Source organism: Rana temporaria, chromosome 7 (genome assembly GCF_905171775.1).
Source record: "Rana temporaria chromosome 7, aRanTem1.1, whole genome shotgun sequence".
Classification (NCBI taxonomy): domain Eukaryota; kingdom Metazoa; phylum Chordata; class Amphibia; order Anura; family Ranidae; genus Rana; species Rana temporaria.
The window spans coordinates 16,139,740-16,157,307 of record NC_053495.1 but is presented as its reverse complement, the minus strand read 5'-3'; the positions used below and the strand labels follow the sequence as shown (position 1 = coordinate 16,157,307).

At 44.0% G+C, this 17,568-nt stretch overlaps 1 protein-coding gene across 1 annotated transcript in view; it reads right to left on the bottom strand.

Moving 5' to 3' along the window:
* Positions 1–1,024: 1,024 nt before the first annotated feature.
* Positions 1,025–17,568, bottom strand: part of RUVBL1 (RuvB like AAA ATPase 1) — a 29,928-nt gene continuing 13,384 nt past the window's right edge. Inside the window, exons 4-11 of the mRNA XM_040358970.1 lie at positions 13,487–13,638; positions 12,273–12,362; positions 11,334–11,483; positions 9,248–9,311; positions 8,500–8,698; positions 7,000–7,102; positions 3,437–3,528; positions 1,025–1,261 (exon numbers count right to left, since the gene is read on the bottom strand). Coding sequence (XP_040214904.1) covers positions 1,102–1,261; positions 3,437–3,528; positions 7,000–7,102; positions 8,500–8,698; positions 9,248–9,311; positions 11,334–11,483; positions 12,273–12,362; positions 13,487–13,638 — 1,010 coding nt within the window. The 3' untranslated portion in view covers positions 1,025–1,101. The remainder of the gene's footprint in view (positions 1,262–3,436; positions 3,529–6,999; positions 7,103–8,499; positions 8,699–9,247; positions 9,312–11,333; positions 11,484–12,272; positions 12,363–13,486; positions 13,639–17,568) is intronic.

Below are 17,568 nucleotides of genomic sequence, written 5' to 3'. Positions count from 1 at the left end.
TCTGACACACACATATATTTTTATATAACACAGGCCCCACTCAATGCTTTTCCAACACTACAAGGGAGGTCACATCTTATGGGGAATAATACATATAGAGCCATCCTATCTTTATGATATGTGACTAGTTTGCCAGATGCAGTGCATAACTTTAGGCATGTCCCCTGTGACCCCCCAGAAAAAACCTGCTAAGAACCAAGTTCCGCAAGTTTTCCCCTCACTTACCTGCTCCATGCCGCAGGACTTTGCCAAGCAAGAGGCCCAATCTTCCCCCATCTCGGTGGGGATGTCTAGACCTTCAGGCCCTGGGTTCCTATGAAGGATCCACTGTCCTGGGCCCATATAGCACTCTGGCAACAGAAACATTAGGCACCCAAAGGTTTCTAAGTTCTGGGCCCAGGGTCCAGCTCTCTAAAAAGACAAGCATTATGGGCTATACCCCAAGGGTTTGGGGTCCGGTTACTGACCACTTTAGCGCTGAGGCTTTTTTGGACAGAACCGGTTAGCTCACCTAATCCCAAGGATGTGGAGGCAAGCTAAACCATGACTAACACCTAAGACACTGGCGGAAAAACTGAGGTACTCCTCCTATGGGAGGGGGTTATATAGGGAGGGGCATTTCCTGTTTGAGATTGCCAGTGTCTACACCTGAAGGTACTCCATATAACCCATATAGTAATGAATGCCGCTCTGTGTCCCGTGATGTACGATAAAGAAATGAGACATGGTGAGTAATGGGGAAAAGATCAGCTGCGGAGAACCTCTAGGCAATACTGGAGATTGGTCCTTTACCCTCAGCTTGTTTCTGTTGGGGGCTCAGCTTTCCGGTCCTCTTTGAGCTGAAATAACCATTTATGATATAGAACACAACTAATTATTTTTTTATATTAAGTTATGTTTAATAAAAAAAAAAAAAAGATCTTCACCAAAAAAGCACATTAAATATTTTCTAATGAGTTCACATCTGTCAATCCAGAAGCAAAAATAGAAGACTAATACGGTAACGTCACAATGGATGGTTCTGAGACGGTTATCTGTTCCGGGATATCGCAGTGGATGGTGTATTGGGAATGAGAGTCAGGATGGAATGTCATTCTAGAATTATTTCATATACTTTTCTTGTTGCTCGGCAAGTATTTTGGCAGACGATTTGGCATCGTAGAAGAGTTCGCTGATTTCTTCCACGTGCTCTTTTTCGATGCTGTCTTTGCCATTGATTTTGGCGAGGAGGTTAGCTGGGGTCAGTAGCTGTACGGAGTACCTAAAAAGGGAATAAAAAAAAAATATGAATATTTTTTTTGTCTGCATTGTTTTTATTTGAACGTTAGAGACCTCAAAAGAACCTGAATGGAAGTCTTGTTGCTCTGCAGGTTTCAGAAGCCACAGCATCCACATCTTGTACTGACAGCTAAGCTAGAAACATCTGCATGCCAGTTAACAGACTATCGGTGCGATTCAGTAAGGTTTTTCTGACACAACTGGTGGTGCGGATGCTGCCTGAAGCAGTGTGTCAATTCAGGAAGGCCATGCTAAATTCAAGTAGTTCATAAAAGCAATAATTTTATCAATTGCCTGTAATGCTGCAACAGATTCCATAAGGTATATCGCCATATCGAATGCAAGGAAAGTGGAGTACATTAGGGCATCTTTCATGTTGGCGGTAACCGTGTGAACTTGTTCTTCCAAGATTATACAGTAATGAATAAAGTACCCAAATATTGTGTATATATATATATATTTGTGTGTGTGTGTGTTATATATAAAATAATAAAAAAATAAAAATGAAATATTAAGTACCATCATCTCCACCCCAAGCTCTCACCTTGACAGGAGTCCACCCAAGTACCGCCCCCTTTCCACCCTGAGATTTTTCCTTATTTTAAAGAACAGGTTTACCTTTATAAAAAATAAATAAAAATGCAGGTAAAAAGGCCTGCAAAGCATTGTATTCGTGATCAGCAGATCACAGATGCAATCCCAGGCTCCTGCTGACTGTCAGTGTAGCCGTCTCTACCTGCACCTTGTACGGGCAGGCAGTTACTAAATGACAGCGCTTATCAGCTCCCTGGTAGTTGATTGAGAACTGCAAACCGTCAGCCGCAAAGGCTGTGGGTAGTTGTAGTGCATTCCTTCCCAGAACTCTGAATGAGTGATGCGGATGGGTGGGCAGATGCCCCGCACGGCTGCGTTCTTTTCAAATTGTGACAGCGGGTGCGGGGAGAAGATCCCCAGCCCGCTGTCAAAATTAGAAGGGAGATTGGGGAGAGGCTGCAGGAGCAGCAACATGTTCCATGATAAAAACGGGTGGAACATGGTACCAAAGGTTAACTTGTCCTTTAAGCCTATACAAGTACCACCCCACCCGGTACACTCTCCTCCTTGTAAGCCTACCCAAGTACTGTTTGTCCTCTCCATCCCTGAGCTCTCTCCTTCCTGTAAGCCTACCCAAGGAACTCTTCCTCCCAACCCTTCAAAAGAGAACCAGTCACTTTGTCCTGAATTTAAGGCACATGTAAACTTTTTTTTTTTTTTAAGTTTTGAATGGAGTGCAATGAGATTAGATCCCCGTCACATTTTTATTGCTGTATTTATTTATTGCTTTAACTCTGGGGAGAATTATCCTCTCCGTCTTGGAAAACAATGTCTACGTCCACAGAGTGACAAGAAATCCAACATTTTGCGCAAAACAGCAACAGAAGGAAAAAACTTGTTCAGGCGATAGATAACCGACTACACAAGGGGTTTACCCTCAATATAAAGAGATTAATTTTGCCTTTCTGGTGTGTCTACAGCAAAGGAGGTGAAATCCCCTGAATGTGACAGGTTTAAAAAATATATATATATATATATATATATATATATATATATATATATATATATATATATATATATATATATATATATATATATATTACAAATTTTTATATATAAAAATAAATAAAAAATAAAATATATATATATATATATATATATATATATATATATATATATATATTTTATTTTTTTTTATATATAAAAATTTGTAATATATATATATATATATATATATATATATATATATATATATATATATATATTCGACAAACAAGAAAAAGAGAAAAAGACTAGCTAAGTAGACTAGCTAAAACAAAGTAATTTTCTGAATCTATATAGGGTGTGGTTTTAGTTGTTGGAACGCTCCTTTAAGTTAGATAAACATTAGAAAGGAAACTATGTGGTGGGGAATCTGTCGGTGGTTTCACAAAGTAAAAGAATGGCACTCAGGCCCGCTGCCATCAGATGAGGAGGATAACACACCTGAGCTGTTCCTATCACTGACAGCCAACATCTGTCTACCTGAGTGGTGGGGTGATGCCGATGTGTCTCAGCTGCCTTGTCCTCCTGTGTCCCCTGTTGTAGGAGAAGAACGACCCTGCGGGGCCGAAACATTACTAACCTCAATGTGGTTTTAGTGCCGATCTCGCCCAGGTGATTTAAGGCTTCTTCGCTGATGTTGATGCCCTCAGTCTGCGCTCGAATCTTTATAATCTGGATGGAGAAACAAGGAAGCAAGATGAGATGGCGGCTTTACTCAGCGGGTGGTTTAATTCTCTCTCCCACTCCCTTTAACTTTATTTATAGAAGGACGCTGGCAGTGAATACCTCTAATAAAAAATGCAACGATCCATAATGACAGGTGGGAGGGAATGAGACTGAGGTCTGACCGAAGGGGTCCGAGAAGAGCTTCTAGATTACTTCAAAAATATTCTTTAAGTTCCATCTTGTTAAATGGAATCCATAGATTTTTTTTGAAATACTATATACAGTGGAACCTCGGATTACGAGCAAGCATAATCCGTTCCAGGAGAACGCTTGTAATCCAAAGTGAGTTTCCCCATTGAAGGTCAATGGAAACAAAAATAATTAGTTCCGCATTGACTTCAATGGCATGCAATTCCACATGCAGCCAGAGGTGTGTGTGGCTCTGGGGCACCAGAGAGCCTGGGAAATGGCCGGAAAGGCCCGAGGACACCTCGGCTGAGCTCGGAAAGACTCTAGGCCTGAGACTTGGCGAGGTCAGCCGAGCTGTCCTGGGGCCTTTCTGTGCATTTCGGAACGGCGCCGTTGGGCTCTGCCCCCCCCTCAGGCGAAACGTGGTACTGCACACTGCTTTGGCCTGAATCGTGCACAGAGTTAGGATTTTTAAAAATACAGTGATCGTATTACGAAACGCTTGTTAACCGCGTTATTCGCAATCCAAGATGCCACTGTATTCTGTACTAAAAAGGTAGTTATTACCTCCCAAAGGATTTGTATTTCTGTCCTTAGTTTTGAGATTTACACAGCTCTATCTAGCAAGGTGACCTTTTTCTCTGCGGCAGCTCAGAAACCCTTACAGGTCTAGCCCCTCCCACAGTCTGGGGGCATAGAAATTATATATATTTTTTATTTTTTTCCTTCTCTGAACATTATGTTTGCTGCCATCTAGTGACCCTTTGTGATAATGCACCCGTTTTTAGATGTTTCTTTCTGCTTGAATGTCACCAAATACTACTAGTTATGAGCTTTATGTTTGCCCTCTCTTAGGCCCCGTTCACACCTTTGCGAATTGGTTGCGGCTTAAACCGCATCCAATTCGCATAACATTATAAAATACATTGATTTTAATGAGGCTGGTTCACATATGTGCGATGCATTTACACTGCGCATTGCCCAAAAATCAAGTGCGTTTTCTAGGCATTGCGGTGCGGCTCAGGTGCGAATTCAGGCCCATTATCTTCTATGGGCACGCATCTGATTCGCAGATTCAGGATTTCTCTCATTCACCTTAATACACTTCCCCCCCCCCTCCCCTCTCCCAGGTCTCCAAATTCGCAGCTAAAACGGAGATGATCTGCTGAACAGCTCTCTTATCTCTTTGCACAAGTGTGAACCCAGCCTTAAAAGAGAAGTATGTTTTGTTTTTTGAGGTGGATGCAGCATCAATCCCCTGGCGCCTCTAAGGCTGCATTCACACCTTTGCGTCGGCGATATGCGGCGACATTAAATAGGCGTTTTGTCCCGCGATTTGCTGCGACAAAACGCGTCGTTTTTCAGCCTTGTTTTTTGCTGGAGGGGTGATTTTACACTGTCGGCTATGCCCGAACGCCGAAGCCGCCCAAAAAAAAGGGTCCGGTACTTGTTTTGAGCTTCAGGCGTTTCGGCGTTCGGCGTGGAGATGTGAACCATCTCCATAGCCGACATTGTAAAATTCCCCCTCCAGCGTATTGCACGCTGCAATAGCGGCGGGCGTCTGGTGTGAAAATGCCTAGATGTGAATGGAGCCTAAAGCTGAGAACCGAGCGATCAAACACTGCTGATCACTCAGTTCTCACAGCTCCAAGACAGTCAGCAGCTCTCTACTCTGCCCCGCTCACTGGAGCACTAGGCTGTGGAGGGAGCTGCCGGCTCGCTAAGAGGCTGAGCTGGGTGTCGGTCTAAGGATCTGGAGGGACCCCGATTCTATGGTCGTGATGGCGCCCGAGCCTGGACCAACTCTGACGTCAGCAGAGTTCAGACTTCAGCCCGCTCTCTGCTGGAAATTGGCAACATGCATGCAAAACAAACTGCACTCTTGGGATCCTTAGAAGCACAGCCAAACGAGCTTTGGCTGTACTTCTCATTTAATACAATACACGACTATTTGCCGACTTAGGCTACATGAAAACAATAGTACCTCTATTAACTACATTTACGGATATAAACTACTATAGGGGGAAATTTACAAACTGTATATACTGTAAAATGCAATCATATAAATATGGCACAGCAAGTGTGAAAAAAATGTAAAAGTCGCATCCAATCAGTCTTTGGTACTCCAAAATGTGTACCAAAAAAAGAAAAAGAAAAAAAAAAAAACCACTGCAAAATACCTTTAACATCTGCATAAACTGCATGACAAGGTGCTGTGCATGGAGCGCGGGGAAGCTGGCACCATGCGCTGCCTCTCTTCGCTGAATGATAAGGGGCAGCTTGGATAATAGTGTTGTGTGTTGTACTGCTGAGATAGCAGGTCTCATATAATACAGGTATTTTTCACTTTGGCAGCTCTGTAAACAAGATAGCGTGAGGCGCCTGCATAGATGAAACCTGGGAATGCACAGCCAGCAGACCGGCGCAAGCTCTCCTGAAACTTTACTGACAGCCGTTCAAGGATGAGATAATGAATGCAATGGTCTTCATTCATTCCCAGCATTTGTGAAGGAATTTATTAGCTAGAACTGAAGGTTTCTTTTATATTTAAAGATACAGTGACCCCTTACAATGCAAGAGGTGTGAAAGAATGGATGCACTGCAGCAACATTTAAAATATCAATGAAAATCAAGCTAAATACCAATAGACAATGCTTTTTTCCCCCTTTGGAGATATAGCAGTATTAATCCCAAAAGCCCAAAAAAGAACAATAAAATAAATAATATATATTGTAGCTTATCAAAACCTAGATGTGATGGCTGAATTTTTTTTTTTTTTTTTAGGCTTTCTTCCATTTTCAGAAGCTCAAACTCTCCAGCAGAATGCATCCGTTTACAGGAATGAGACAAACCACTAAACACTGACAGGGGTGATTCAAAAAATCTTCTTTTCTTTATCTATGCAAAACCTTTTTTCACCAACAAGGAAACCTGCTGCTGTAACTGATTATAAAGTGTGAGCTGGATTTTGGCTTCAGTTTTAGTCTAAATATGCTAATCTATTTAAAAGGAGAAGTCCAGCCTGAGCTTGTTTGGCAGGGCTTCTCCTATGGGTCACAGGAGTGCAATTCGTTTTGCACTTGGTTACCTGTTTTCAGTAGAGAGCGGTTTGAAGTCCACTCTCTGCTGGTGTCACAGGTATCCGCCCAGCCACCCAGTCATTACGACAAAGTCTGGACCTGCCAGGTGCCTGGACTAACACCTATCGTGGCTCCCTGCACTTGGTTATGGCTACAACAATCAAAACAAATTAAACAATTATCACACAAACCATCAAGCTGTCCTTACCTGCTTCATTTCCTGTGGTGTGTACAGCATGGTCCGGATAATCATCACTCTGTCCAGGAGATCCAGGGGTATCCCATGTGGGGAGAGGATGTCTTCTGTCCCCCTGAAAAGCCATAACAGTGCACGGGATCAGAACACTGCACACAGTAATATTAGTTCACCAAAACACTTTTCTTGTATGAAAGTGTCTGGCAATCATAGTACCCAATCAGCATATAATGCTGGTATGCAAATGGTTTGATTGCGAGCAGATAGCAGTTGAACAAACATGCGGGTAGGTAAGAAGAAGCAGCTTCCGGTTCCACCATTAGTGGAACCAGTGGCTTTGACCTGCATGGACAAAGCACAGGTTCACTTTGACTGGCACCAGACCAATCATTTAAACAAGAATCTATGTTTTGGGGCTTTTGCATAATCTTCAGGGAAAAAATTATTTAAGCATGTGTGCAAAAATGACTTTGGCAGCGAAAAGGCTAAATAAATACTTGATATATTTCTTTGCTTCTACCTGATATATTTTGAAATCGGTAACAAGGTCTCAAAGGCTAAAAATATATATATATTATACACACACTTTTTTTTTACACATAAAAAAAAAAAAAAAAAAAAAAGGACATACATTTGCAACATAAAAAACATTTTGATCAGTAGATTGTAGACAGGGATGCAATTTGGTCCACTTGCAACCAGGTTTCATCTCAAAGATGGGTGTAACACAACATGGTCTAAAAGGTGACGTCATCCTTTAAAGCCTTCTGATCCAAGCCACCTGAGTTACAAAGACTCAAAAATATCCCTGATCTTAAAGGGGTAAGAAACCTAACATTTAGAGTGTGTGTGTGTCAAAAATATTGTGAAACACAAGTCATAACTTTAGAAAACAAGGGATTCTCTCTAGAATCTATTGGCTGCACCCCCTTAGCAAGAATAAAAAATATGAACTGGAGAGAGAATATTATATTTAAAATTTTTCATTCTTGCCAATGCCCCTTTGACACAGGGGCAAGGGTAAAGCGACGCTATTTTTAGCGGCGCTTTCCCGTCAATTATGTAATCCTATTCAGCAGCTAGCGGGGCGGTTTTACCCCCGCTAGCGGCCGGGAAAAGGTTAAAAACCACCGCAAAGTGCCTCTGCAGAGGCGCTTTGCCGGCGGTATAGCCGCAGTGCCCCATTGATTTCAATTGGCAGGAGCGGTATACAAACTGCTCTAAAGATGCTGCTAGCAGGACCGTCCTGCTAGCGCAGGGGCTTTCACACTGGAGAGACAGCAGCGGCTGTTTCGGGTTGGTTTGCAGGCAATATTTTTAGTGTTATAGTGCCTGCAAACTGACCCAGTGTGAAAGGGGTCTAAGGGGGTGCAGCCAATAGATGTCAGAGATAATCACTTGCTTTCTAAAGTTATAGTTTGTGAAACACAAGATATAGATGGATATCAAAGATAAAGTTGAGACAAGATCTTATATTTAACCCGCCCATTCCTTTTAATAGGCACCCAGTACCTGATGAGGCAGTTTCCTCTGTTAGTGGCGAAAATGACAATGGGGGCAAGCGATGACTCCAGGGCACGATGGAGGTAGGTGAAGCATTCAATGTCCAGCATGTGCACCTCATCAACGAACAGGACGCCAGGAACCAGTTCTGCAATGCCCTGATCGATGTATTTATTTACCACCTTGTTGATTTCCCCTCTTAGTTTGTCTGGGGAAAAAAAAAAGAGAGCGTCTTATATAACACAAAACACTGACACGGCATACACCAGCCTCTCTCATCACCTTTAACTTGGACAAACCCTTGAAATAATTTTTAGCCCACAGGGAACCTCAAGTAAAAATTGTGTCTACAGTTTCTGGTATATTGGTACAATCAGTAAATTGTAGATATAAGAAGATAATAAACAATGTGCTGTCCCTAGAGAATTTCAAACCAAGAGCAGATCATTTTTTTACGACACCCACTTGTTCTTTATGACAAATTATTTTCAATAATCATTAAAATCTTGAAGGGCAGCCAGAAAAGGATTGATTCCTCCTCCTTTGTCAATCTGTAACTTAGCTGCACTTCCTCCAGCCAGATCTCTACCTCTATACAAATCCAAAGCTGGAGGTAAACATCGACAGAGCCCCTGAATTACACACCCATGATGTACTGATCTGATGTGCAAATGCATATATATAATTTTTTTTTTGTATCAATGATGATGAGCTTTAGTTTGATACCATATAAAATAAGAGAAATTCTTGGAATTACCTGTAATCTCAGTTTTCTTTGGTTTCATCAGCTGACCCATCATCGAAAGAATGTCTTGGCCTCCCTGTAATCAGAAACACCAATGTGATCAGGACCACATCATTCTGCTTTACACTTTGTCTTTCGTGAGATGTAGTTGTCTCGTCATATCCTAGTTAAAAGGCAGCATCAATGGGCTTTTGTACTGCTTTTATTCCCATACAAGTCTATAGAAAATCAAAAGCAGGCGAAATACACCTGCAAAGAATGTTTAAAGTGACTGTAAAGTCTCTTTTTTTCTATTAAAATAACAAACATGTTATACTTGGCTCCTCTTTGCAGTGGTTTTGCATAGGGTAGCCTTGATCCTCCATTTCTCGGGTACCTGGCACGAGCTCCTGGCCCCTCACTCTTGTTGAGTGCCCCCACAGCAAGCAGCTTGCTATGGGGGCACCCGAGCCGAACTGCAACTCCGTGTATCAATTCAGACACAGGGCTGCAGTTCTTCCCCGCTCCCTCTCTCTCCTGGCTAACTCCCGTTGCTGCGTTTCAGCTAATCAGGGGGGAGAATCCCAGACTAACGAGGCACTTGTGGACATCACTGGATCAAGATGGAGCTCAGGTAAATATTAGTGGGGCTGAAGGGGGGAGCTGCACACAGAAGGCTTATCTCAAACAAAGAAAGCATTAAGATAAACAAAAAATCTTCTGACTTTACAACCACTTTACAGAATAGGTTTAATTTTGTATATCTCCAAAACAAAAACAAAAAAAAAAAGTTTTACTTTTCTGCTCCGTTTAATGATTTTGCACTGAACTGTGTCAATCCTCCTCTGAGGTCACCACCAATCCTCCTCCTCTGCATCCCCCCTAGCAAGCCTCTTGCTATTGGAGCACATTTGTGCAGGCTCGATCCTGAGCCGCACTGTGTGCGTGCATCTATTGACAAACACAGTGTAGCTCAACTCTGCACCCACACTGCTTACAGGATTTGATAGTCGGCAGCAGAAGCCAATTACTCCTGCCTCCGCCAAGCCTCCTGTGAGAAGACAGGCACAGTGCTGATTTGAAGGTTGGGCTAAGGCAAGTATTTCAGGGGGGAGTCGACATGAAACGTTTTTTTTTTACCTTAATGCTGAGAATGCATTAAAGGTGAAAATTCAGTCTTGAAGCCCATCGACACAGACCTCAAAACACGTTTGCTCTAACAGAAGCCACGGAGCCTCGGATGAAATCAGTAAAATGGTTCCGTGCATCACAGCGCCATCTACAGATAAGCCTGCTGAACAACACATCCACTTATCTCCGAGCTGCTTTACACCTGATCACTCATAGCTTAAAGTATAACTAAAAGGCAAAAACTTCTTAGTTTTGGATAAAGGGAAGAGGGATTAGAACATCCAAGTTTGTATTGCTGTCTGTGCCCCCACTAGGGAGACTCACCCTCTGTTTACCGTTATCATTGGAAGGGAAAGTAAAAGAAATTCCCCAGAAAGTAATCAAGGGTATATCTTCCAATGGGAACACTAGTTCTGGTTACCTGGGACCAAGGAATTTCCTATTTTGCAAGGATTTCTCCTCACTTCCTGTTTAGCTATGGGAGAAGAAGTAAAGTGAAATCTCTGCAATAGGACACAGATGGCAAAATAATAAAAAACTGATAGGCGCTACTTGCCCCAGGATAGTCACCCGGGGGCCCCACCCAATTCTGGGCCACATGACACGGCAAAGAGTATGAACACGATCCACCGCAGAATGTGTTATTGTGTACTGATACCTATTGTACCAATGATTTGTGATGCTATACTCATCTAAATCTTATGTTTATGTATATGTTTACTTCTTCGATTTGTATTGCATGTACTATTTTCTAATGAAAAATTTAATAAAAAACTATTGAAACTAAAAACTGATAGGCGTTTATATCCCTCCCTTACGCCTAAAGGGGATACAAAAAAAGTTTTGTCTGTATTTCTACTTTAAATCACTGTACTGCTTCCCGATGTCCATATCACTATAAAACTCCATCTGTGTTTCCATCTAATAAAACCGCCCCCTCCCAGCATGTTCCACAAATGAAAAGACAAAAAATGTCCCCAACACCAACCTGAGGCCTTGCATTGGCCACATCCAAGTCATGCAGCGTGACATCCTGAATCACTTCTTTCTTCTTATGGACGTCTCCCTTCGGGAGCGGGACGTACTCCTCAGCTTCAAGGTCAAACTCGGTGGCATAGGTGTCACACCTGCCCTGCCTCTGTTGGGTGTAGAGAGAACAGTGTTAGAGGAAGGGAACAGGTGCGCTGTCCGCATGGCTGCCAAATCCCCAACTGACAGGCTGCTGATAACAGCCAGAGGGAGCCGTGCACCAATTACTGCCCTGTTGAAAGCTAAGAAAAAAAGAAAAAAAGGACTACAATGCTTCTGGGCCTCTCTGGTGAATGCCAAGACACCCAAAGCATGTGTCACTGTGCAGGATAACAAAAAACTAGAATGCTGCAGAAATATTGCTGGGAGGTAAAAACACCACCACACAGATGATTACAGTCTAACTTTCTATTTTAATATTTTATTCAAGTACAGTGCCCAGCATTGCCAGCCATAATCAGTGTTTTAGCCACGGAGATGGTCTAATAGACGTCTTTAGAACAGTAATGTGCATGGAGAGGGCAGTGAAGACTTGTGGCCCTTGATGTAAACATACAGCACAATCACGGCCACTGGACTAAGGTGCAAGTATGCATCTGTGGTGGGGGTGGCTGAATTAGCTTAGGGGGACAAAAAAAAAAAAAAACTGCAGCTTGTTGTAAAAAGTGTGGTTATCCTTTAACTTAAATTTTATGGGTCACAATGTTAATGAACTGGAGATAAAATTTAGTGTGGAAAATATGCAATCTGCAGCCATTTATTAGTGATGCATTGCTAATGCTGGAAAACAAATTGAAATATCAGATTGGCCTAAAACAGGTGAAATCGCAAACATGTTTATAAAAAAAAAAAGTTCCTCTCCGCATAAAAATGAAAAGAAAAAAGTTAAACATTTTACCTTCACTGCTCCGCTGTTTGCCTCAATGTAGATGACATCCCCAACTTCTACTCTCTCCTTCTGTAGACTTTCATAGATGCTGGGGTCCAACTGGGGGTGAAAAAAGTGCATTTATGAACTCTGTTGCAGCACATTGATTTTTAGAGCAGATGTAGGCGAGATCTTACTATAATTTTCAAGTATGCACTGTATACATGCACTTAAAAAGGCACACTTACCTTACAAGTGGAGTGTGCCTTCCTCCAGTGCTTGGTCAAACCTCCCCGCCACATTGTCCTCTTTGGACAGTTTTTTTAAAACTGAAAAAAGTTGATGATTGGCACAGAGCAGACTAGATCCCCCTCTTTGGCTCTCATGGCCCCTCCCTCCTGACAAGTGACCCCACAGCAAGCGGCTTGCTATGAGGGCACCCGAGCTAGGCTGTAGCTCCGTGTATCCATTCAGACACGGAGCTGTAGCCTGGTCTCTTTCTCTATTTGGCTGGCCAACTTTGACTTACAGCAGCGGGAGCCAATGGCACCGCTCTGCTGTTTCAGCCAATGAGGAGGGGAGTCCCGAGCAGCCAACACAACATTGCTAGGGGCTGCTGCACAAAGAAAAAGCTGATACATACTTTATTTCATCACGTACCCCGGCGCTCACATGACTCCTTGGCTCTCTCCTCTCCCCGTCTAACAGATACAGTGGGGAGGGAACTCCCACTGACGTCAGCTGCACGGAGAGAGCCAAGGAGTCATGTGAGCACCGAGAGATGCTCTGAAATAAGGTAGATAGCCAATAAAAGACATACAGTGGGGCATGTTATTATCCAACAGAGGGGATTGTAGAGACATAACACTATTTTACCAGCAGGAGGTGAGGATCGTGGAGTGGCCGGAGCTTACAGGGGATGGCGAAGGCACGTAAACTGACCACGGTGTCAGGGCTCAGCAGCCACAATAAACCCTGATCAGTTTACTGGGGGGCTGGGCAGAAACTGGCAAGAGCAGACAGATTTTTTTTTTTTTTATTTGGTGACACAAGGGGCCAAATTATACAGCACAAGCACGGTGCTGTATACAATGCTTTAAAGGAACGGGATGCAATGTTTTTTTGATTTTAGGATTACAAACACTTTTATTCAGTTGTAAAGTTCCTGCAGTTTGCTGACCTCAATTTCCCCGCAGAATTTTTTTTTAATGCTAAATTCTGAACGTGGACCCCATTACACTCACCTTCAGCTGTTTGGTTCCCTTGGCGGTTTTCAGGCCTATAATAACATGGCTGATGGTCTTGCCATAACCACCCATTGGATTCTCAGTCTCGCAAGGGGTTAACTCTGTCACTTCTCCTTCATACACTTCCTTGGTCTCTCTTATTCTCAGTCCTACAGAAAAGAATACAAATTAGAGATTTATTTTTTTACTATAAAAAGTAATGCAAGATTTTCATTGTGTAAAGTAGGCTTAACTTTGTGGAGATTTCTTGGAGAAAATGCACATCTAAAGGATCTTATTCCTCTACTGGCACATCACTGTGTGCTCATGATCATTGTTATGTCTGCATTGGATTTGGAAGCAAAATGAGAACACTGAAAGGCATACTACTCTTGTCTGCCAGTGCATCCTGGGATCTCTCATACCTCCAAAGCAAAGCTCTGAATAAATGCCCCTGAAATTCTGCAGATGCTGTTAGCAAGTGTTGCGATAGACATCTATGGAGGCTTTGGAGATGCGTTGAAGCACCAAGGCGACAACATTGCACAAAACAGTAAAAACTGTAATGTAACCATTTAGTGTTAAGTGCTCCGATTGGCTTTCAGAGTGCTTTACAAAAAAAAAGTGCCACATTTTGCAGCAAGTGTAAACAAGTCCTTGGTGCGAACAATAGGGGGCGGTTGATATGAACTTTAAGGAATGGGCTCCCCAGTACTACAAGGGAAGTCATGCTGGTACTGGTAGTACCTCCACAGTTGGCTTACATACTTGTTCAAAAACAGAATCAAAGTTTAAAGTTTATTTTTTATAATGCCGGTTTATTCAAAGCGTTAAGACGAACGAGATAACAAGGGCCCGACAGAACGCGCCACCTGAGTTACAACTGCTGTAAAATTTCTGAGGGTAAATAAGACCGTGGACCAGCCTCCAACAGACAATTCATTACTGGCGCTTGAAAGAGGCTTAAATCATTGGCGAAAACAATTTTCTGTTGCCCTTGTGGAGAAGAAATACATCCCCATATTGGAAAAGAATAATCCATGCATGAAGTATAGAAAATTCTGATTTGTTCGACATTTAAGAGGCACCAGCTCCCCCCCCAACATTGTTTAAATATCACAAGAACCATTATGTTTTTCAGTTTTATTATGTACCTCCAGCGCACAGGCTTCTCCAAGCAAGCAGTGCAGTTAGATCAGATAAGGAAAAAGTCCCCAATAATGAATGTGAACATTAATAGGAGGCTATAAAGAGAGAAGAGATGGGGATACAGCCTAGAGAAACAAAAACTCATGAAAGTTAAAGCATTAAGGGAAATGCCAATGTGCAAGGTGCAGTAACCCATAGCAACTTAAACCCGATACATTATTACAGGATGTGTATGGGGTATACCTTTGGCTTAAAAAGGACCTGAACATCTTTACGAAGGTCCTCTCCCTCCGCTTAAACGTAGTCTTACCCTCCCTGGTCCATAAAGACCAGGTGGGCTTTGTCCCCCTCCGCCAAGCGGGAGACAACACGAGAAAGGTGATTGACCTAATTGACGTGGCGGGCAGGGAGGGCTCGGAGTCCTTGCTCCTGAGTCTAGACGCAGAAAAGGCGTTTGACCGCCTTGGCTGGCCCTTCATGCTCGCCACGTTAAGACACATGGGTTTTGGGGGACCTTTCCTCCAGGCGGTCCGACACCTCTATACTAATCCGATTTCACAGGTGAAAACTCCCTTTGCCACTTCATCCACCTTCCCCGTTACTAATGGCACTCGCCAGGGGTGCCCTCTGTCCCCCCTCCTCTTCGCCCTTTGCATAGAACCTCTAGCAGCAACGATTCGCGGCAACCCGGATATTCGGGGTATCCCAGTAAGGGGAAGGGAATTTAAAATTTCCCTCTTTGCCGACGACATCATTCTGACCTTGACGCGTCCCCGCATCTCCTTACCCAACTTACAAAGGGAACTGGAACGCTACGGGGTCCTTTCGGGTTATAAAACCAACACGTCCAAGTCTATGGCCATGCCAATTAATATGCCCGGACCCGAGGCCTTGCACTTACAGTCCGTTTTCCCGTACCACTGGGAGCGAACCTCCCTGAAATACCTGGGGGTCCAGCTCACCCCGAACTTCGCATCCTTGTACCAGGCCAATTTTCCCCCCCTATACAGCTCAATAAGGGCGTTGATCCATAAATGGAAGTCTCACCAGATATCCCTTTTGGGCCGGATAGCAGCCATAAAGATGGTGATCCTGCCAAAACTGCTGTACCTTTTCCAGACCTTACCAATCCCGGTCCCGTACGCTCACCTGCGCGCCCTACAAGCGGACCTCCTCCGGTATGTGTGGAACTACAAGCGCCACAGGATCCCACGTTCGGTCATGACGGCCGCGCGCACCGAGGGAGGACTGGCCTTCCCTGACCTGGTCAAATATTACCAGGCCTCGCAACTTCGAGCGGTGGCATCTTGGTTTCCCCAGAAGTCCTACAACAGGTGGACGGAGGTGGAAAAGATTTGGCTGGCCCCAATACACCCCAATAATCTTTTATGGAACGCAAACGCGACGGTGGAACCCGGACGCTTGCTGGGTTCCATGCGGCAGCTGCAAAGTACCTGGAGGAGGCTAGCCCAAGACTGTCGACTCACGTCTGATAGCTCCCTGCTGACCTCCTTCCTCTATAACCCTAAACTACCGACGAGTCTCACCCACCAGATGTCATGGCCCTGGGCATCGCGAAATCTGTTTCACTTTGGTCACCTAGTAGACCCCAGATCCCGCACCCTGCACTCCTTCACTGAGCTCCAAGCCAAACACGACATTCCACGACAAGCCTTTTTCAGCTACCTACAGATCCGCCACTACGCCCACACGATGGCCCCCCGGCTCCTTTTCTCAAAACCGACCCCATTTGAGCGCATCATACTCGAGGGCACAGCCCGCAGGGGCCTCATATCAGATATCTATCAAATTCTAAATGAATACCCCTTACAAACTAAAGGCAAACACACCTACATGCTCCGTTGGGAGAAGGAGCTGGGAGGGGAGCTCGAAGAGGATGAGTGGAGGGCGGTCTGGAGGCAGGCGGCCAAGAGCTCAATCTGCACCCTCTATAAGGAAAATACATATAAAGTGCTGTTCTTTTGGTACCTGACCCCAGACGTCCTCCACAGGATTTATCCTTCCACCTCTGACCGATGCTGGCGGTGCAACCAGGCCAGGGGCACATTGTTCCACATTTACTGGACCTGTCCCTTGATAGTCCAGTTTTGGACTCGGGTGCAAGAGCTCCTGACCCGCCTCGTGGAGGCACCCATACCCCTCTCCCCGAAGCTGTTCCTACTGGGCCTATCCCAACCCCGCATAGCTAAACCCTATAAGAAACTCCTGAGACACATAACCACAGCTGCGAGGTGCCTGATAGCACTTTATTGGAAGAAACCAACGCCCCCACCCCAGGAAGCCCTTTATGCTAGGGTCAAGGATGTAGAGCTTATGGAAAAAATGACAGCTAGGATTCGGGATAGGCTGGAGGACCATGACCTGGTCTGGGAGAGGTGGCATTCGGTGGAGGACCCGCCGTGAGCTGACAACAGACCACCAAGGTACACTACCTCACCCGACACTCCTGCCTGCTCCCCCCCCCCCTCCCCTTCCCCCAGTCTCCCCCCTTCTCTTTCTTTTTTCTCTCTCTCCTCCCCCCTTTTTTTTCTTTTCTCTTCCTTCCCCATCTTCTTCTTCTACTCTACCCTCTCACTTCTTCTCCTCTCCTCTTTGCTACCTAGTTGTTTTATACGTTACTGAATGTATAACCAAGGATGTGGCCGCTGTGTAAGCACATTCAGCTGGAATTTTTGTATTACCTCTATTATCTTACACTTGAAATGCTGCTACATTTTGTATTGACCTTTTTTCGAAAATAAAAAATTGTTATTTGGAAAAAAAAAAAGGACCTGAACTCAAAAAGTGAAGATTTGTCATGTTATAGCAAACATTTAGAAGTGTTCATTGTGCTTAACCAGTACCCTGAAAAACCTACCCTTGTCTGCAGATTCCTGTACCTAGAGTCATAGCAGTTTATCCACATTGGGAGATGCAAGTCTCTGCTTCCT